The sequence below is a fragment of the Salvia hispanica genome, chromosome 4, assembly GCF_023119035.1.
Source record: "Salvia hispanica cultivar TCC Black 2014 chromosome 4, UniMelb_Shisp_WGS_1.0, whole genome shotgun sequence".
NCBI lineage: Eukaryota > Viridiplantae > Streptophyta > Magnoliopsida > Lamiales > Lamiaceae > Salvia > Salvia hispanica.
The window spans coordinates 27,689,835-27,712,017 of record NC_062968.1 but is presented as its reverse complement, the minus strand read 5'-3'; the positions used below and the strand labels follow the sequence as shown (position 1 = coordinate 27,712,017).

Genomic DNA, 22,183 nt, shown 5'->3' with positions numbered 1-22,183 from the left:
CAATCCACCAATACATTACTCCTACAATTCGTTTTTATCAAACAAAATGTTAGTATATAATTAAAAATAATGCGGACATCCATCAATTTTTAAATGATTAATAATCGTCATCATTCTCTAAATAATTAATGTATTTCGATTTTTTATTTTTACAACAATATCTTCGCTGTAATAAAATGAAACATGAAAAAGGAAAAATAGTTAGTATCGGTAGATCTAGAAGACGAAGTCAACAATGGGACCTTCCGAAATTACCAAAATATCCTCGTTAATGACTTCACACTATCAGCCTTGAAAGGGGTAATTTCGTAACACATTAATTCCCAACAAGGTTTTGAAATAATTGGAAAGATGCAAACAAACAAAAATGTAATAAAAACACAAAACTAATTACTTTTTCCCTCCTTTTCATAATCCCTGCTTTTTTCCAACCAAATTAATCTGGGATTTAAAAAAAACAAATAAACATAGATTTGGTAAATACACAGATGCAATTTATACTCTCAAGAATTCCCAGCATTTCGAATTCATAACATTTCAAGATTCAATTTTTAGCCCACCGCCACTCACTGATTAGTGCTGTTCGAAAACATCACTTCTCCACAAAGATTCCATTTTTTCTTTCCAAAATTTTGTATTTTAAGGTTCCCTGTTTCAGTTTTACTTGCATTTGAAGCTGCCCACCTCAGATCCATGATTAGGTAGGCAGCCCACATCAAAGAAGGGGTATAGAGTTTTTTTCATTTTTCGTGATTATAAATGGTGGAGAAAATGATTTGCTAGCTCGATTAAGTGTGAAATGTTACTAGCATTATTCGTATTGTAGAGATGTAGGTGAAATTTTGTGGTTATAATCCGTAAATGTATGTAGAATTCTTTTTATTATTTGTAGAAATAAATGGGGAAATTGGAATTATTGCTACTGTTTTTCTCATGCTGTTGTACTTTTTGGGAGCAATTAAAGTTTATTATGCTGAATTTATTAAGCAATTTTTCAGTTTCTGAGAATCCCATTTTCAAGATTCTGCCTTTATATTCGAAGTGAGTTTCTTGATGGATTTGTTGCTGAATCTTGGTTGTGGGCGAGAATATTTTGGAGTTTTTGTGGGGTTCCAAGTTTTAATTTTTAGGGGGCTTTGTTTAAAGTTTCCTTCTTTTATGTTAATGAAATGGATTATGGGGTAATTAAGAAGACCATTATGTTCCACAAAAGGCGTTTCCTACTTTTTAGCTGAATCTATGCTTCAATGTTGCTATTTTAATATGATTTGGATTTGCTATGTGAAATATCTTCGCTTTATTTATTTTTGATTCCTGGAAGTTAACTGCAGCTTGCATTCAATGCTGATGAATAATTGGATATATTGCCTGATTGATGCCAATGAGCTAGATATATTTTCAATCCAAATTTGAATTTCTCATGATTTAGGTTGGTTGTTGTGTTAGAATGATGAAGTTGTTGTTTGTTTCTCGACTTTTCGCATTCTAAATGGTGTTTGGTTTCTTTGTTTAGCCCGTTGATCTGCTTAGAACTTTAGCAGTTAGTTTCCCAACTTCCGTTGTTTGCGTTCTACAGAATGTCTATTTTTCAGTATACGTTGTGTTGAAGTGAAGTGCGCGTGTCAGTGTCAGCAGGTGATGTTTAGTCCACGTGTGGAATAATGTCAAGAATATCAAAGTGGAAGCTTGAGAAGACGAAAGTAAAAGTTGTCTTTCGCCTCCAATTTCATGCCACACATGTATGATCTCTCTTCTAAGCTTTTACTATTTTTGATCTACTCATTCTTTGTATACACGAATGATAGTTTTTCTGAGAGCCTATCATTTGGTTTCTGATTAATAGTTTTTCTTAGATATTAAGGCTAATATGTCTAGGACTGATTAATGATCAATCCGTCATGCTGGCTAAGGGTCATATGATGAGTTACGACTCGAGCTATTTCCCTTCTGCTAGTTGCTGCAGTGGACTATCAATTAATAAAATATCGATCTTCATTTTGTTGCATAATATATTAAGTGTCTTGCCCCGTAGTTTTGAGCAGAACCAAGGAAATAGGCAATAAATGTGATTGTCTCATTTTGCATTCCTTATAGCAGAATTAGCATATAATGCTTTGGTGCCGCCTCGTAGATTATGCATTTTCAGTTAAGTGTTGCTGGATTTACTCTAGGTTTTCTTCCATGAAATCGTACACGTTTAGCTGTGTTATCTCACACATGTCTTTTATAACATTTTAATTGTGAAAATGTAGGAAAACATGGGACGATATCCGAGGTTATTTCTAATTCAGTTTAGAGGTTTCAGTCAGTAAATCAGCTGTAAAATCCTAGCAGCCATGATGAACTCGAATTTGCTTGCATATACTTTTGAATTTGATTTATGGTTTATGATGTACACCAATATTGTCTCTGCACCTATCAAGCAAGAAATATGAAAAAGGCAGAAATTCGTATATTTTTTCTGTCTTTGACTCTTTGTTATTTCCTAGTTACACCAAAAAATAGATATGCCATATGTGCTAAGTGATTCTGTTATGTTTTTCAAGTCCACTACTAGCTTTGAATCATTTCTTTGCTCCAAGCGCCGCCTTCTTGTCGAAATTGTGGTTTTCGACTTTTAGCTACACTCAGTGTCCCGTAACGAACCTACTCCACTTTTCTTGTTATTGGGGCAATGTTTTTAACATGTCGACTACGACTAGGTTTATTTTAGTCTAAAAATCATGTACCTGCACGAAGCCGTTTTGCTTTAACGGATGCTTTGTCCATAATGTTGCAGATTCCACAGACCGGATGGGAAAAGTTGTTTATAACGTTCATCCCTGCTGATACAGGAAAGCCAACAGCTAAGACGACCAAAGCAAATGTAAGAAACGGAAGTTGTAAATGGGGCGATCCTATTTATGAAACTACTAGGCTTCTTCAAGATTCCAAAAGCAAACAATACGATGAGAAGCTCTACAAGCTCGTTGTTGCCATGGTGCAGTTTCTATCTTTGTTCCAATATTTAGTTTCAACCTTTACGATGGCTTCCAACTTCTGCAATAATATGAGCTGTTATAATGCAATTTCACACCTACAGGGATCCTCACGTGCTAGCGTACTTGGTGAGGCTACTATCAACCTTGCTGATTACGTCGATGCATCCAAGCCTATCGTTGGCGCATTTCCTCTTCACGGCTGCAACTTCGGAACTGTTTTACATGTAAGAAAATACTGCATGCCGTAGCCATTGCAAGTATGCTGAAATTTATTTTTCGAACTATCTTATTTAACTTCCTTCTTATCTTCCAGATCACCGTCCAGCTTCTGACGTCAAAGACCGGATTCAGGTACTGAACTATTATGTTGAAATCTAACCTTCATTCCTCTTGCAATCCTTTAAATCATAACCATTTCACGTCCAGGGAGTTCGAGCAGCAGAGAGAACTCAGAGAAAAAGGATTAGAATCGGGGGCTGATCACCATGGTGATGGAGTCATCAATGATCAGATGGATAAGGTTTTATAATTTATGATCAGTCTGAGTTTCTTCTAATAATCGGAAGATAACTTTTTTGGTTTTCAATCTTCTGCAGGTTAGTGCCAGGCTGAAATTTAAAGGGGATGCCAGCGAGCTCTCTTCACTCGAAGAGGAGGCGATTGATGGCTCCTCAAACACTTCAGGCAGTTTGTATGCAGAGAAGCAGGAGACGTCTTTCACAAGCGAGCTCGATGCAGCCAAATGTACGACATCCGGTGGTCCACATGAGCTTTCTCCACATACAGCAAAAGAAGATAATGAACTTGCAATGGCTTGTCTGGAGAACAGTCGACTTAGAGGCAGCTTGGAATCGGCTGAATCGTCTCTGTTCAACCTCAAGCTGGAAGTCAGTTCGTTGCAAGGCGTGGCAGATGAGTTGGGAGCTGAAACGCAGAAGCTTTCGCACGAGCTCACCACTGAGATATCTTCAGCCGAAGAATTGGCAAAGGAAGTCTTGTCCATGAAATCGGAATGCCTGAAGTTTAAGGATGATATCGCCCAGCTTAAAGATTTGAAACTAAGCCCTCAAATTCCTCTAGTGGAAGCTCGGGATGATCGGGTCGATGACGTCGTTCGGGATATGCGGCTTCAGTTTTCGAAAGGGATTTCTATAGTCCAAGGAAAGATAAGAGAACTTCAGAAGAAAACATACGACGGAGACACTAATTTCATTCACCAAGAGCTGGAGACATTGCTTGATTTTCTGCTCGATTTCAACCTTGGTAACGGTGAAGTGACGAATATCAGAGAAACGAGCCAGCAGTTTGAGTCCGGAAACGGGTTTGGTTTGGATTTGTGTCCACCTGAAAGTGTTCTTCAGCATTTCAGTTCGAGCCCTCCGGTGTCCGATGTAGTTAACCCTCTCGGACCTATTGATGCAATGAAGGCTCAAATTTATGATCTCGTAAGGGAGTTGGATGAGGCGAAAGTCGAGAAAGAAGGCCTCACAAGAAAAATGAATCAAATGGAACTGTACTACGAAGCCCTTATTCACGAGCTCGAGGTTAACCAGAAACGTCTGCTGGAAGAGCTGCAGCTCCTGAGAAACGAGCATACAACGTGCTTGTACGCGCTTTCTGTCAGCAAAACTGAAGTGGAATCGCTTCGTGAAGAAACAAATCAGCAGATGCTACGATTTGTCGATGAGAGGCGTGGTTTAGAGGCCGTTAATGAGGAGCTCGAGAGAAGGGCGACAACTTCAGAAGCTGCACTTAGAAGAGCCCGCCTAAATTACTCGATTGCAGTGGATAAACTGCAAAAGGATCTTGAGCTGCTTTCTTCACAGGTTACATCGATGTTTGAGGCTAACGAAAGCCTTATAAAGCAGGCTTTACCTTCCCAACCGGATTTACAAGTTGAAGATGACGATACCACAAAATTAGCTTACAATCAACTTCCAGGTTCGAAGAAAAGATCTGCGGGTGGAGATATTCTCTTAGAAGACTTGAAGAGATCCGTCTCGATGCAGGAAGATCTTTATCGGAAGGTTGAGGAAGAACTCGGTGAAATGCATTCAATGAACTTGAACTTGGATATATACTCGAAAGCTTTGGAACAATCATTGTGTGAGAAAACGAGTGAGCTAGTGGAGGAGTTGAAAAGCTCGACCGCTTCTCAAAATCATCTTATGTTACAGCTGCAGAAGGCTACTGATGAGATACACGAGCTCAACGAGTTTAAATCGAGCAGCATTTCCCAGTGTAGTGAAATGGCTCTGCGGAACCAGCTTTTAGAAGATAAATTGGCGAGCATTTCGGAGGAAAATTATCTTCTCGCTGAGAAGCTGATCGAATTGGAAAGCACGTTTTCAGAACTCAAAAACTGCCAAAGCAAACTTGCAGCTTGTTTGTCCGAGAATGCTGAGCTGTCGTTTCAACTAAAGCAAGAAGCATTTGAAAACGAGAGACTTAAAGCCGAAGTAGATGAATTGGTTTCTTCAAAAAGGTATCTTGAGGAGAGTGTTGGGTTCGTGCAAGATAAGTTGGCCAATCTGTCGATATCGTACAATAAGCAGTTCGGTATGTTGGCTGGTTCCCGAAGTCTCGACATGGAGAATGGGGATGTAAAAGATGCCGTGCTGCAGATCGAAGAAATCCAGCATAGCGTGTCAATGAAAAATATCCAGTTGATGGAAGAGAATGAGTACCTAAAAAGCGAGAAAGCCTCTGCCGACATGTCCTTGAGCTCTGTGAGATCCGAGATTCTGTTGTTGAAGCAGAAGTTCAAAAGTGGCATACCAGATATGGTGATGAAACTAGATGTCTCCAATGCCCTCGTGGACAGGCTTCGAGCTGGAATCGAATCGGTGGCTAACAAGCTCGACTTAAGTTGTGAAATCGATGAGAGATATGCCGAGCAGAATGAAGTGCTTTTAGCAGATCTTGCTCTTTTCGAGGATCAGATGCAAAAACTGACGTGCAGTAACGGTCACCTCGCTCGAGAGATTTCGAACTTGGACTCTCTGGCGGAAGAAATCGGGAGGAGTCAGCTAGAGATTGCTGAGCTGATGCATGACAAGCAAGAACTTGCTGTGCGGTTAAAGGAGAAAACCGATGAATCTATGAAGTTTTCATGTGAGGTTAATTCTCTGAAAGAAGATTTGAGAAGCTTGCGCGATAAGTTGCACGATGGAGAAGCCTCGACAGATGAACTTGAGCGGAAAGTTCAATATCTTACTCTTTGTTTGAGCAAGGAGCAGGAAAAACTGGTGGAGTTTGAGCAACAGAAAGGTGAACTGGAACAGAAAGTGCAAGATCTCAGTCTTGGATCGAGTGAGGATCAGGAAAAACTGCTAGAGTTCGAGCAGCAGAAAGTTGAACTGGATCAAAAAGTTCTAGATCTTACTCTTTCTTTGAGCAAGGCCGAGGAAGATGGGCTAGTGCTCGAGCAGCAGAAAGCTGAACTGGAACGTAAAGTTCGAGATCTTATGATTTGTTCGAGCAAGGATAAGGAAGAACGGATGGAGTTTGAGCAGCAGAAAGCTGAAATGGAACGAAAAGTTCAAGATCTTACTCTTTGTTTGAGCAATGAAAGGGAAAAACTGCTAGAGTTTGAGCAGCAGAAAGCTGAACTGCAACGAGAAGTTCAAGACCGTACTCTTTGTTTGAGCAGGGATCAGGAAAAACAGCTACAGATTGACAAGCAGAAAGCTGAGCTGGAACAAAAAGTTGAAGATCTTACTCTTTGTTCGAGTAAGGATAAGGTTCAACTGCTAGAGTTCGAGCAGCAGAAAGCTGAACTGGAACGAGAAGTTCAAGATCTTACACTTTGTTTGGCCAAGGTTCGCGAAGAAGGGGTAGAGTTCGAGCACCAGAAAGCTGATCTGGAACGAAAAGTTCAGGATCTCATTCTTTGTTCGAGCAAGGATCAGGAAAAACTGCTAGCGTTTGAGCAGCAGAAAGCTGAACTGGAACGAGAAGTTCAAGATCTTACTCTTTGTTTGGGCAAGGTTCGGGAAGAAGGGGTAGAGCTCGAGCACCAGAAAGCTGATCTGGAACGAAAAGTTCAAGATTTTACTCTTGGTTTTAGCAAGGATCAGGAAAAACAACGGGAGTTCGATGAGCAGAAAGCTGAACTTGAACGAAAAGTTCGAGATCTTGGTCTTAGTTCGAGCAAGGATCAGGGAAAAGTGATAGAGCTCGAGCGGCAGATAGCTGAACTCGTGCACATTAGGGAGCGAGCATCACATCTTGAATTGGAGAAATCAAAACTTGCTCATCTTGTGGAAGAACTAAAGAAAAATAGTTCGTGGCAAGCTAGTCTCGAAAGTCAGTTGTTGGATATGCATGATTACACACTTGCTGCAGACATTAAACTTACTTATATGTCAAACAAATACGAGACCGTATTGGAGGAACTGCAGAGACTTGCATCATCGGAGGTGTGTCTGAGGGATCTTCAGGAAAGGTATCACAATATCGAGTCAATGTTGAATCATAGTCATGCAGGTGAAGCTGACCGGAGACAAGAGAAAGATAGCTTGCTGGCAAATCTCGAAAGCTTAAGATCTGATTTAGCAGCCTCCGAAGCTCAAAATAAGCTTCTTTCTGAATCAAATGATGAGATGAAGGATCAGCTCGAGGAGACCAAATATGAACTGACACGATTTCAGAAAACAGTTGCAGCCACCGAGGAGGAAATGAGTGATTTGATTCTTTTGAAAGATGAATTGGAAGTTATGTTAATTGTGCTCAAAGGCAAAGTTGATGAACAGACTGCGCGTATATCTTTGCTCGAGGGCTTAAAAGAGGAACTGGTGACACTCCGCTCCCAGTTTAACGAGCTTTCGCATAAGCTTGCCGAACAGGTTTTGAAGACGGAGGAATTCAAGAACTTATCTACTCATTTGAAGGAGCTCAAAGACAAGGCTGAAGCCGAATGCGCTGCAGCTCGGGAGAAGAGAGAGAATGAAGTCCCAGCGGCATCTACGATGCAAGACTCCTTGAGAGTCGCGTTCATCAAAGAACAATACGAAACCAAAAACCAAGAATTGAAGCAGCAGCTCTCTATGTCGAAGAAGCACGGGGAAGAGATACTTATGAGGCTACAAGATGCAATTGATGAAATTGAGACCAGGAAGAAGTCCGAGGCTGTGAGCTTGAAGAAGAACGAAGAGCTCTCGACTAGACTCTCAGCATTGGAAGCAGAGCTGCTGTCGGTGATCTCGGAAAAGCGTGAAAAGAGCAACGCCTATGACAGGACAAAGGCCGAACTGGAATGTGCTCTACTAAGCCTAGAATGCTGCAAGGAGGAAAAGGAAAAGCTCGGTGCTTCGTTGCTAGAATTCGAGGCTCAAAAATCTCATCTGGCCGATGAACTCGCATTGATGAAGGTACAGTTGGAGGATACGAAATCTTTAACGAATTTAGAAAAGATCGAATATGGCTCTGAGCTGGAAGTAGAGCTTGCCCGAAACGGGTCAACAGGAGATGCTTCCCCTGTTTGCTCGAAACAAGATGATCGGGAAAGTTCAGCTCCAACTGAGCCTGTCTTAACCCCTGACAGTGGAAGTCCAGACTCGAGCGGACGTGCTCAGTTGCAAACATTTCAGGTACAGTTTTTGGCGAAAGTTTCAAAGTTGTGTCGCTAAATCTGCATTTCGTGCAATTTTACATTAGTAGCCATTGTGCAGGATGCTGCTCCGTACATGCTGAGCAACGGGAAGACTTCAGATGGCAACGGCGATCATTTGGGAGCGCAAAGATTGAGATCTAGCTTCGAGCATTTGCACGAAGAGGTACTTATTCTCTTGAAAACAAACTTTTATGCACATAAAGTCTGAGTTTCTTACCAGATTGATATATCTTTCGCCTTTCTCTCTGCAGCTGGAGAAGATGAAAAACGAAAACGCAGTCTTCAACAATGGCGATGATCAAGATACCCAAAGAGAAATCATGCAACTGCATAAGGTGAGATCAATCAGAGTGTTTTCATAACTTTGCTGCAAATATGTATCTAAATATGTTTCCTTATTTGTCCCTTGGAAGGCAAATGAAGAGCTCAGAAGCATGTTTCCTCTGTTCGACGAGATTTCAAGTGGTGGGAACACGTTGGATCGGGTTCTTGCATTGGAAATCGAGCTTGCTGAAGCCTTGAAGTCGAAGAATAAACCAAACATCCAGTTCCAGAGGTAGGTCTTCGTACTGCCTATGAAACTTGTCTTCAACTTGCACTATTTATGTATTTCTTGTACGAGCAAAATATTCGTTCTTGATCTCCGTGTGTCGAATCCTCGGTGTGACGAACTGTGTAACCAATTATCGCGTGTTTTTGCTGCTTTTGTAATTGCTTTGTGCTTAACCATTAACATCTAAGACCGGCTCGTTATGTTTTAACGGAACCTAACGTTTCTCGTTCATCTCCGCCTCAGCTCGTTCTTGAAACAGCACAGCGACGAGGAGGCAGTGTTCAAGAGCTTCCGAGACATCAATCAACTCATCAAGGAGATGCTGGAGCTCAAGGGTCGACACGTCGCTGTCGAGGCCGAGCTACGAGAGATGCACGACCGCTACTCCCAACTGAGCCTCCAGTTCGCGGAGGTCGAAGGCGAGCGGCAGAAGCTCAGGATGACGCTGAAGAACATCAGAGCCTCCAAGAGGCTAGGGCCGTTGGAGCGGGCATCGTCAATGGACCATCCTCCTCCTTCATAGGCATGAAGTTTTAAGTCGTTTCTCCTGCTGTTTTTTTTTCCCATCGGGTCGTGCATCACTTGCGCCCCTCCGTGCATACAAAGCTGAACAAGTTGATGACCCGATGTCGTCGGCCGCCGAGCCTCGACGAGCGAGGCAGCAGTGTAAATAGCTATTGCAGTGGCAAATGAGACTTTGCATAGATGTTTTGTAGTTTTGTCTTAATTTATATGCAACTTTTGAATCCATTTTGCCCCTTTTTGTGTTGTAATTAGATAATGTATAGAAATGACTAATTCATATTTAACCCTTTGATGAACTCATCTTTTCTTTTTCAATTTAAAAATCAGAATTAAAAATGGTTCATATTTATCTCGTGATTACTGTGAATTGAACTCATCTTGATAATCTATACATATATAAAAGGCGAGTTTTGACATTAGTTTATAATATTTATGAATCATGGGATATCAATTTAAATATTGCTAACTTTTGGACTAATTGACTTTTTTTTTTAATATGACAGTTACAACTACACCATCTCGGCGAATTTGATATGTAGACAATCAAATTACGTTAATTTGTAAATAATTGTGTGGATAATTGATTTAGAATAAAAATGTTCAGTTACAAATTTGACGTGCCACTGAATTAAATTTTGAGCACAATTCAAATAGTATTACATTTTCGTGTAGTAGTAACTGCCATATGATTAAATATTTGAGTCCAGGCATTAATTATTTCAAATTAATCTTGATTAATACAGAAATTAGAAGAGACTCTTAATTACAATATTAAACAAATTAAAGCTCTATAAATACTCATTCACAATTCTATCACAATTCCAACAATAAAAAAAAAGGAAATAGGAAGGTTGGCGGTGTGTACTCAAATTAACAAGGCATGCGAACCACGGGATTTGGTTTTGAAATTGGTGAGCACTTTTTGGAAATTTTATAGTCATGAACTTTTGTGTATTGTGATTTTTCAATATTAGCCTTCTTGCACAATTTTATATCAGTAATAAACTTTTATAGTCCACAAACAAATTACAATATAGGATATGTGACTGATTTTATTGATTTTTCATTGAATTTATTGATTTTTTTCATTTGCTTTCTAATCTATTATTTCTTGATTAATAGAGAAATGAAGATTGCTAGAAATAGATAGAGGCGCACATAAATGATTGGAGTAAATTTACGTTCTAATTCAAAGATTTAGATCATTCCATTGCCCAGGCGATTCAAATATTGGATATATAATAAAACATATAGTATGCCAAATTGTTTTTTTTCAATCAGCGTAATGTACTATTAAAGTGAATAAGAATTTTGTCATGTCATTTAATTTATATGAAATAATGATAAGTGATGTGGCCATGTGGGGTTAATGTGATTGAATAAGTATAATCCAAAGCAAGAGGACGTTGAATATTTTTTTGTTTATTATTTCGCAGAATGAAATAAGTAAGAAGAAATTAAAATGAGTCGTGCATCGCACGGGCGTGATACTAGTATTACTAAAATCCAACTAAAAATCAATAAAAATAAGTAGTAATATAATACTATGAGCAATTCAACCCAATTCTATTTTCAAGTTGTGACAATATAGACAAAAAACAAATTTGAGTATACATAACACAATACAACTTCAAGATTCATAATGCAATTCAACCACAAACATGACTTGCTTTGCAGTGTGTTTAATCATGCATTCATTTCTCCTTATCATCAGAGAAACTTCTCTTAGACTCGACCACGCTCTCCTGCATCGTCTCCCAACGATCTTTCTTCCATTTTATCAAGCACAAGAATAAAGAACCGAGACCAATAACTATGATGGAAATCTTTTTACTCTATAAACATGTGTAATGTTGTAAAATGCAATCAAGAACCTGTAATACAAACATATGAGACGAGGCGCTCTGCAGCAGCTCCGTCCGTTACAATATGGTGCAAAGGCACCCTCCTTTCTTCTGAGAATTTTCCTGCAATTTATCTGTTGCAAATGTTCAGAACAGGCAACGAGCTCATGTGTGTGCCCGTGAAGAATACAGTGAAATGAATCTTCAACGATTAAAAGCAGTCAAACTTTAAGAATGCAAGGGTAGGAAAGAGTAGTAAATGCTCTCAAGATGAAATGAGCGACAAAGCAATGTATCGAGGTACAAACGAAATCTACCACTATTTTTGTCGGGAAGGGGGGGGCGCACGACAACATGCATTGTGATGACGCCTCCAGGAACTTCACTGAGAGGAAGCCGTGATTCAGCAAGTGTTCTGTTATTTTCAAGAATCCTTCCCGCGTTAATGAGCTTTATATCACTGACGGATTTTGGCCCATTTTCAGAGTCTGCATAATAGAGGTCTTTTGTTAGGATACAAGGCCACCATCAAGCAATAAATCACGCAATACTTCAAAACATAGAAAATTCAAGCAACTGATATAGATACGAAACTGGCATCAAACTCAGACTTATACTCAGACAAAATTAAGAAATAGGAGTAATAATGTAAAGCAAAAATAGCAAGAATAACTTTCTATGCATCTAAAGAGAAAACTGGGAAGCTCTCCTTTGGAAAGTCAAGATAAACTATCAATGATCAATAATGCTTCTCTTATAGGCAAAGGAACAAAAATATACAACTAAATGAGAACTGTTTGAACCACACATCAGTTTATGATTTATTTGAACCATAATCAAATAATTCGCGCAATCAAACCCCATCAACAGCCACAAGAGGCTGAGCTACAAATTAACTAGGAGAACCACAAAAGTCGTCGAACATTCTTTTTCTGTATGGACAATTTTCACCATCTTCTCTAAGCCTGGGCTGTTACATTACAATGATATAATGTTGTTTAAGTTGAAAAAATCTGTGCAGCAAACAATCCTCAACGCATTACGGCATATAACTCTATCCTTCGTAATAGAGCTAATGTACGATCAGCTAATCAACTAAGAAGCGTTGGCATAAACTCACAACTAAGAAACAACAAGGCGTAAACCTCTTAAAATCCTTACTTCCAACACCAAATGAAAGAAGAAGAGCTATTTCAACATAAATATATTCCCCTATTTCTTCACTCAAAATGCTAAAATTATGTAGACAATAAAAACATCTTATCCACAAATCAAGAATCATATAAATGAACAAGAAAAACTATAATTCAAGCAGAAGCATAACATAAGGAAATCAAATCACAAGATTTAACACAAAAATCTTAAGTAAGCATATGATGCAGAACCTTTAGGCCATAGAGCAATAATCTTTTCCTTGAGAGAGGTCACAGTTGCACTAGAATTATACTTGCTTGGTCCAATGTCACTACCATCAGACAGCCTAAATTTGAGCTCCACCAATTCATCCACAGCCATCAAAACAAATCTAGCCTCAAATCCCCACAACCGACAAGCCAAATCAAATCAAATCGAAGTCAAACTCCAAAACAGCAAGAAACAACCAAAGACTCCAACTTTAATGAAGCCCAACAACAAGAAAAGCCCCAAATTCAAGAAACTAAGACCATAACAAAGATCCCAGATCAAAACTAAAAATCCAGCCTTTGAAATCAAGAAACACAATAAACCAACATTATCAAAAACCCAGATCGAAATTGGCTAGATTTCTGTGGGAAAGCAACAAGTTTGGTACAACTAAAAAGGGGGATTTTGAGTTGGAAGAATGGTTGAAAAGATTGGTGATTTAAGGGATATGAACAGTTGATTAGATAAAAGGAGGAGAAACTTGTTTTGTTTGATAATGGAAATGAATAAAGAATGAATAAGTTTAGAAGAAGGTATAGATTTAGAAGAGGTCCAAATGAGATTCTTTACCTGACTGAATCTGTCTGATAAATTTTAATCATTTTGATTGAGACATGTTTACTGTGGTAGGAACAAAACAATGGAGCCGGAGAAATTTGACTTAGAAAATTTGCAAGGGACCCTCGCTTTTTAGGGTACTTCTTTTTGGGCCCCGTTATTTTGGGGTTATTCTAATTGAGAGAAGTAGTTTATTCATTACATTTCGAAAATTCAATTTGAACTAAATTAAAATTGAAAATTCAATTCAGTTTTTTTGAATTTTTTGTTCGAATCAGATATTTAAAAAAAATATATTCAAGAATAGTAGTAGTACGTTTTGTATAGCACGATACCTTTACTCACACATTAATTTAAAGTGATCTACAAAATAACAAAATAAAAGCTGGATACTATACTGCGAGATAATTTTCTTGATTAACTTTCTTTCAGAGTCGACGTGACATATTGTTTACATGCATAGTTAATTTGTTTTATAATTTGTATTATTAATAAAAGTATGTTGCAAGTTGGGCATTTCATGACATAGAATAGTCGCCAAAATTGAGACAACGTGCAATCACAAGTCACAACTAATTAATGATTTTTTGCAATTAGACAATGACTATGTCTTGATTCGTGTATTATATATATTTATATAGTAGAGAATTGTATAGAACAAATTTAAGAATACTTATCTAGCGGGCTATATATCCTATCGTGGTTATAGTCTCAATTCTGTAAGCTTACTACGAATCTTTGGATTTTTATGTTTACGTCATCTCATTGTCTATTTAGGATATTAGAAATAAAGTGATATTCAAAAATTATCTATCAAACTTGGAGATGAAAAAGAAACAAGTTTTTTGACGTCTTGGCATTTGAGGTTGATTTTGAGAGATGAACCTTTGTAGTTTGTGAATCTTTTGTTTCTTGATACCAAGTCGATGCTAGGATGGAGATTTGTTGTTGCACTTGAGTTGCTATTGTTTTTGTTGGTTTAGTTATTTGGTTTGAGTGCTCTTTGGGTTTGATTTTTGATGGATTGATGTTACTTGGTTAATTTTACAATTGATTAATTTTTGTGTCTTTTATAATTTTTTTTATATCTTTTTGATAATTACCAAGGGTATCTATTGGCATATTCAGTGACTATTTCTCGCACTGATTTGTAGACTTTTTTGTTAGTCTTATTGAACAAGTTTGTATTGTTCATCTATTTATGATTTGAGTATTTTGTAATTCATACAAAAAAAGGAAAGTATTGCTCATAAACATGACACAAACCTAACTTACGTTGTGCGTCATTGCTTACATCATCTTCACCTAATTAGTATTCGCTACACGATAACGCGTCTCAACACTCTTTAACTTTTACTATAAATTTACTGCAACATTATGCGACACTTCTCAACACTGTATCTTTCTATAAAATTAATGCAACATTATTCATCACACTCAGATCCAATGTATAAGGGGAATATATATTGTGTTTGCATTTTTTTTTAAATTTTTATTCTAATATCAAAGTTTATTTTTGACGTCATTAATTATTACTCACTCCGTTATAAAAGAGTACGCACTTTTGGTTAGGTATGAATTTTAATGCATAATTTGTAAAGTAAGAAAGAGATAGAAAGAAAAAGTAATTAAAATATTATTAGTGGAGAATGAGTCACGCTTCAATGGGGAGAAAATAGTTTCCAAAATTAGAAAATGTATATCCTTATGGGACGGATTAAAAAGGAAGCAGTGCATATTCTTGTGGGAGAGAGAGAATATAAAAGATTATAAATTCATAGGTGTTCATTTAATTATTTAGAAGGAAAAAGAGAAGCAAATCAAGGTTTGACTTTTATATTTTTAATAAATTAATTGTGTATATATATTATCAAATTATGTTTGTGTAAGAATTAAAATTGTAAGTGATCACAAAAGGTGAATAACATTTCGTTCTATATAGTATGTACATATATGTGCAAGCTTGTGTTCATAGGCACACACTTAGTAGGGGAGGGGTTTAAGTCCTTACCAACTTCTTTATTTTTTTTTTTTCAATTTTTGAAGTTATTAAAATATAAAATTCAACTATGGAAGACCCAATTACTATAAATAAGAGAATTAAGAATGACAAAATTTACATAAGGAAATATAGAGAAAAAAAAAACGATTGCAAAAGATGGGTTCGAGAGAGATAAAAATTGTTAAAATTTTCATTTACACATGCTGTGTTGTAATGGCGTTTTAAAATTTGAATTAATTCCAATTTTGGATATATGCTGAACTGCCTACCAACATTTTGGCTTCGTTCAATCAAGTGTGCTAGGTCAATCTATTCTATCAAATTTTAATATTGTATATATTATTTTTTAGACGCAACATACATGCCATAACCAAACTAGTTAAATTAGACAATATATATCAAGATTTAAAATTGATGAGAAAAAAACAATATATCGAAATTTGTATACTCGCCCATCACTTAAAAAATGATTTTTTTTAAGGCACACATATATATGCACAATCGGTAACTAAGAGACAGAAAAAAAAATTATTCAAGTATTGCTACCAGAGAATGGATCATAAGACAGACTCAAAATGTAAATAGTTCATTTTTTTTTTAGATTAGAGATATACTTAATATATTGAGAACTTTATAAATTATATAGTAGTAGTGAAATATATTTAACTATCAGTTTCCCTTTGTTAATAACTAATTATAGCTTGAATTCATTAATTAAACTTTAATTCAATGTGAAACGGAATATTCACTAAACTGTCCCCCACAATCTGAAAATATTTCAAACGAATTAATAATTATTTAGATAATTTTGGACTAACATTTCTAATTATATATAAATATAGGTATCTCTTTTATCCCATTGAAAATGACTTATTTTTCATTATAGTTTGATTTTTAAAAATAAAAATACATTTATCTCTATTTTATTTTTTATCACCTTAATATAAAAAATAAAAATTATATAAAATCTCATGCTATGATGGATCAATCTTTTTTGGAATGGAATAATTAGTAATTTGAGTCAAGCACTTGAAATCTAACAACAAAGAATCCTCAAATGTGAGTAAATATATGAAAGTCACTAAGAGAATATTATAGATGTAGAAAATTAAACAAAAATAGAATATAAATAAAAATATTGATATAATATTTTTATTTTGAAAATACTACTAATACTCTTATATTCTAAGTATGAACCGGCGGCCTAAATCCGGCCATCGCCACCCCAAAACCGCCGCAAGGCTCATAAACCTCCGCCGTCGGAGTCCCAATTCTCTTATCCTTCGCTTCAATTTCCTCGCCGGAATCAGCCACATTCCCCGGAAAACCGATCTCCTCCTCCTCCGCCGCCGGAATCAGGCTGAGAACCAGGCGGCCGTCGAAGCGGTGCGCCTTAAAATTCTCGCGGCGCAGCGCCCTCTCCTCCGTGATCACCAGCCGCCCGTCGCTCGTGCGGTGCCTCCTCATCACCCACGGCACGTGCGACGGCTGATTGTCCGCACGCGCCAGCAGAGCGATCGGCGGCGGGTACTCCACCGCCTCGCTCCGCCTGGTGCGGTGGGGGCAGCTGCTCCCGCTGCTGCGGGAGGCGATCGGAGCTACATCGGATGTGAAATCGGTGCAGCTCTCGACGCCGAGGTAGTCACCGAGTTCTTGATTTTGCATGGAGATTTTATTAGTGAAGGAAATGGAGAACAGAAAGAAAATTTTTGATTTTGATTTTTTTTTTTGTTTTTTCAATATATAAAGTTTTAATTTGTGGTTTGGAGTTAATAGGTGAGTGGGAGGGGTTTTTATGGAGGTTTTTTGCATGGTGAGTGGTGGGGTGGAAAATGGAGTAATGCCGACAGCTATTCGTACATTGTATGCTGATACTCGAAAACGTGTAGACTCTATCTTAAACGAATTATATTTATGGTAATTTGCGCATAAGTATATTAATGTGGTGTTAAATGGTAACGCGCTATGTGAAGCTATTTGTCTAAAGAGTAAAGACCAAATGTGGTCCCTAACATATGACCGTTTTATCGATTTGGTCCTTAACATTATCATTTTGATTATTTGGTCCCTCACAAATAAATTCGGACCCGAATCGGTCCTCACTTAACAAAATCGTCAAAAAATAGACGGTGATTGCAATTTGACTATATTAAATTACTAATGGTAATTAATTATACCTAATTATAATTCTTAATTCCTATTAAATTACAAATTATTCATTTCATTTTGCAACTGATACTATCTTTTTTCCAATTTTGCTAATAGGAAAAGAATTATAATTAGGTATAATTAATTACTATTAGTAATTTAATATAGTCAAATTGCGGTCATCGTCTATTTTTTGACGGTTTTGCTAAGTGAGGACCGATTCGAGTCTGAGTTTATTTGTGAGGGACCAAATAATTAAAAAGATAATGTTAAGAACCAAGTTAATAAAACGGCCATATATTAGGGATCACATTTGACCTTTACTCTTGTCTAAATGCAGTTCTGCACATAGATTGTGACAATATATATCACATTAGTAAATATTAGGACTAAATGCCCACATATATATAAGCTTCGATTTTTATCAAGTGGAAACAAGGAGGTTGTACGATGTATATCACATAACATGACAAAATATGACACTGCAAAGAGAGTAACTTATTCATCCACCATTAATTACTAGCCACTTGGTAGTAATTTTTTAGAATGTCAACCATTACATATTTTATTTCATTTTCACTATTTTTGCTAATTAGACTATATATATCACTAATGCATTTCACTTTATGAGCCATTTTTCACTAATTTTATTTTATATTTTTAAAAATCTGTGACGAACTAAAATGAAGAACAAATTTCAGGTCCTAAGCATACAACGAAGTTTCTTATTGGTAGCTGGTATTAAGCTCAAATTATTAAAAAGTGGGGTAGTTGAATTTTTAATCTGGTGTTATATTTGAAAAATATTTGGTATTTTAGACTTTAGAGTGTAGTAATTTTTTAAAACATGCATTGAAATATTAAATGAGATCCTGCCCATATAAATTACTACTACTCCTATTATACAAGTGACTCTAAAATTCCAAAATTGCATCATAGAAAGAAACCAGCTGTTTCACATATGAAGGTATTAAATTATTTATCACTGAAATAATAAAGTAGAACAAAAAAAAATCGTTATTTTCAACACATTTATAAAAATTCCAAAATTGTTCTCCTCTGAATCTCTGAGAGAAAAAATTGTCATCAAAGAAAGAACCCAATTCATTCACATCCGAAGGAATTAATCAATGAAAGAAAAGCCCCATATCATCATTTTCAAACAAAATAGAAAAAATTGCAATCAAAGAAAGATAGCAATTCATTCAGAGGGTCCAAATTAGGACTCACATATCTCTATATAAAACTTGGCATTTCAAATGAACACCATGGTTGCAAGACTAGGCCAGTCCCTACTCATCATCTTCTTCTCTCTTCGACCACTCTCAAAACCTTCAACCGCGGCCATATATGATATACCCGTTTTTCCGAGGTGTACAGAAACACACCAGGCGTCTCCGCAATGCTCATCCGATCATACCTCCCAACCTCCACGACAACTTCATTAATCAAATTTGTCTGATTTTACTCCATTATATAACCTACATTTCTTCAATCTTTCAACAATTCACAACAAGAGCAAATGATCTAGACACCAAAAAAACTCATTACTATAATTTATAGCCATCCATATTAAAAAATCTCTTGGAAAAAACAATGAAGGAACCAGAATTATCAGATTTTCCAAATCTCCAATCTTTTCACCTATGGCACTTAAGGAATGTGAAATTTGACAACAAGAACAAATGATTTAGGCACCAAAAGAAGCCTCTCAACTAAACTATCAAGAAACCAATATGATACAAGTATCAAGAATGTGATCAAATGATCTAACTAGACACCAAAAACGTCATATAGCCATTGTTGATTCAACAATTTACACAACCACACTCGAAAACTCCAAAAAACAATCAAGAAATCGAATCGATCCAAGATTCATAACACTTCCATTGATCAATTCCACAAATTTCCATTGTTGATTCAACAATTAGCATAACCATGCTCAAAAGCCTCTAAACCTAACCAATATGATCCAAGAATCACAGCTAACAGAACAGAAGCGCAATGAAATGATCTATCTAACACAAAAAAAGTCACACGGCCATTGTCGATTCAACGTTCAAAAACCACCCAACCTAGACAATCAAGATCAATCACAACCACTGAATCAATCAAGTAAACTCATACACGACTAAACGAACTCCACGAATCACCAACTTCATCAACAATCTTATCCAAATAAGGTGCCACAAATCTCCCAAAAAACTCCACATCCGTACACAGCACCATCGAAGCAATACTCGGCCAATTCTTAATCAAGCCCTTCTTCTCCAAAACCCTCAAAACCCCCAACCTCGGATTCAGCCTCTTCTCAATACTATACTGAAACACACAAGGCGTCCTTGCAATCATTGCCCTATCATACCTCCCCGTCTCCAGCAGCACCTCCGCCACTCTCCTAATCTTCCGCCTCGAACAAGTGAACACCTTCGGCGAGCTCCTGAACGCCCGCATTATATCCTCCTCCGAATACCCTAGCTCGCGGAGAGTCCCCAATTTCAGCTCCCAGCTCTCGCTCTTCATCGAGCTCACCGCCCTAACCGCGTAGATGAAGCTCTTGGAGCCCCTCTCCGACCCCATCGCGTCCGCCTTCTCCACGAATTTCCTCAGATTCTCCGGCTTGTGGAGGAAGAGCTGCGGCGAGGTCGTGAGCTGGATGATCTGCGCCATCGGCACGCCGCAGCTTTTTAGGTACTCAACATTGGGGATTAGAGTGCTCTCCATGTCGCAGAGGAATGCCCCCGACGCTTTGAGAAACTTCGCCGCGACGGCGGTGGATCCGAAGACCTCAATCAGGGCGGAGACGGAGGAGGAGATTCGAGGCACGCTGTGGTTCAGAACACGCGATTGGCGGGTGATTATCTCGACGACTTCGGCGGAGGTGAACCCTAGGGTTTGGAATGCCTCGAATTTGCGCTTGATGTTGGAATCGAGGTTGGAGGAGAGGAAATGGGGGGAAGTTTTGAGGATTTTCTCTAATTGAGCGTTGGAGAAGCCGATTTGTTTGAGGAATGAGAGGACTGCGTCGGCGTTTTCATGGTTTCGGAGGCGGGATAGAGACGCGATGTGCGCGGCGGCGGCGGGGGAGAAATTGTGGTTTTTGATTAGGAATTTGGAGACTGCGGCGGCGTTTAAGGGCTGCTTTGCGGTGTCGGTGGAGAAGAAGAGAGAGAAGGGAGATTTGAGAAGAGAGGAATTGTGGCTGGAGAAGAAGGAGACCAGATTCCGGCGTAGGATTAGAATCGCCATAGGAAAAGATTAGAGCTTTTTGAGCTATGAATTTATTTCATGGAAGATTTAGGGGTTTAGGGATTAAGCCGGGAAAATTACGGACCTTTTTTTTTTAACTTTTTCTTGAAATTAATTAATCTAATTAAATGAAGAGTAATTATTCAATTTCATATTTTAATGAAAATAATTCAACCTTAAAATGAGTAATAACTATACTAAATATTTCAATCTTTAGTTTTAAAATGTCCAGACTCGTCACAAATAGCCACCAATTGATGTTCGAATCCGCTTAAGACCAATTGTGGTCGCTAGGATACTCCTACTCAAGAAAAGTTTCCCACGTCAGTACGTGACCCAACCAGCATTGTGCAAATGGGGACAAGGCTCGATGCCAATGTTGTCGTTGTTACAAACTTACAGGCATGGCCTTCCCTTGCCCTACGGGAGATTCAGGCCCCAAAGTTAGGTGTTACTATTAAGGGTGTCAAAACGGGTAATTCCCATCCCGACCCTCTACCCGGTGATAGCGGAAAACGGGGCGGGGTTGGGTATCAAGATTTTTGGTGTTGCGGGTATCGGGTACCCGATATCCACACGGGTATACCCGAAATTAGGGTTGGGGAAAAATACCGAAAAAATGATATATCGCTCATATCGTATTGAAAAATATCGAAAAATTATCAAATTTTCGGTATATCGTAATTTTCGATACAATACGGTATCGTATCGTAAGTTTTTGATACGATAACGATATGAATTTCCTTATATCGCGATATATCTTTTTATATCGAATATACGATATATATCGATATTTTTGATATATCGTTTTATATCGAATATACGATATATATTGAAAAATATTGAAATTCAATACAGAAGTTTAAAATTATAAATATATATAAATCCATTTAATTCATTCATATATTTAGAAAATATATATATGAAACTCTAATAAGAACACTATTTATTTTTATTATGTTGAAGTTTTATTATTTTTTGTGTTATTTTTTTGTTTTGAAATTATATTTTTCGATATACAGATATTCGATATGATAACGATATTTCGATATATCGTATATCGAAGAGTAAAGGCCAAAATTGGTCCTAAACATATGACCACTTTACGTTTTTGGTCCTAAACATTAACTTTTGGATTTTGTGGTCCTGAACATATGAAAATTTGATCATTTTGATCTTCCGTCAATATTTCCGTTAAAAACTAACAGTCAACGGGATTTAATCCCGAATTTGACCAAATTAAACTTTTAATTTTGCTTTTTTAATCTCTAATAATTCCCTAATTATTTTTAGGGATTAAAAATC

At 37.4% G+C, this 22,183-nt stretch overlaps 3 protein-coding genes across 8 annotated transcripts; 1 reads left to right on the top strand and 2 right to left on the bottom strand.

The window, feature by feature from the left end:
• Positions 1-469: 469 nt before the first annotated feature.
• Positions 470-9,971, top strand: LOC125220185 (myosin-10-like). 5 transcript variants are annotated; one of them, XM_048122335.1, is made up of 11 exons: positions 470-701; positions 1,627-1,739; positions 2,780-2,980; positions 3,083-3,205; positions 3,295-3,332; positions 3,408-3,501; positions 3,578-8,572; positions 8,654-8,758; positions 8,847-8,930; positions 9,009-9,151; positions 9,392-9,971. In XM_048122335.1, the coding sequence occupies exons 2-11, from the start codon at positions 1,662-1,664 to the stop codon at positions 9,669-9,671; spliced, it is 6,141 nt and encodes a 2,046-aa protein (XP_047978292.1). In that variant the 5' UTR covers positions 470-701; positions 1,627-1,661; the 3' UTR covers positions 9,672-9,971. The 5 variants fall into 5 exon arrangements, with proteins under 5 accessions (XP_047978292.1, XP_047978294.1, XP_047978293.1 ...); XM_048122337.1 differs by having other exon boundaries at positions 470-726; XM_048122336.1 differs by lacking the exon at positions 470-701 and adding an exon at positions 785-830.
• A 1,217-nt stretch (positions 9,972-11,188) lies between these two features.
• On the bottom strand, positions 11,189-13,470 carry LOC125185486 (membrane-anchored ubiquitin-fold protein 3-like). 2 transcript variants are annotated; one of them, XM_048082016.1, is made up of 4 exons: positions 12,903-13,470; positions 11,835-12,005; positions 11,548-11,651; positions 11,189-11,442 (listed from the first exon to the last, which is right to left on the bottom strand). In XM_048082016.1, exons 1-3 carry the CDS (start codon positions 13,030-13,032, stop codon positions 11,596-11,598), a joined length of 357 nt encoding a protein of 118 aa, XP_047937973.1. In that variant the 5' UTR covers positions 13,033-13,470; the 3' UTR covers positions 11,189-11,442; positions 11,548-11,595. The 2 variants fall into 2 exon arrangements, with proteins under 2 accessions (XP_047937973.1, XP_047937972.1); XM_048082015.1 differs by having other exon boundaries at positions 11,189-11,651; positions 12,903-13,469.
• A 6,022-nt stretch (positions 13,471-19,492) lies between these two features.
• LOC125217827 lies at positions 19,493-20,922 on the bottom strand. Its single transcript, XM_048119376.1, has one exon. It carries the CDS (start codon positions 20,876-20,878, stop codon positions 19,751-19,753), a length of 1,128 nt encoding a protein of 375 aa, XP_047975333.1. The 5' UTR covers positions 20,879-20,922; the 3' UTR covers positions 19,493-19,750.
• Between the last annotated feature and the right edge of the window lie 1,261 nt (positions 20,923-22,183).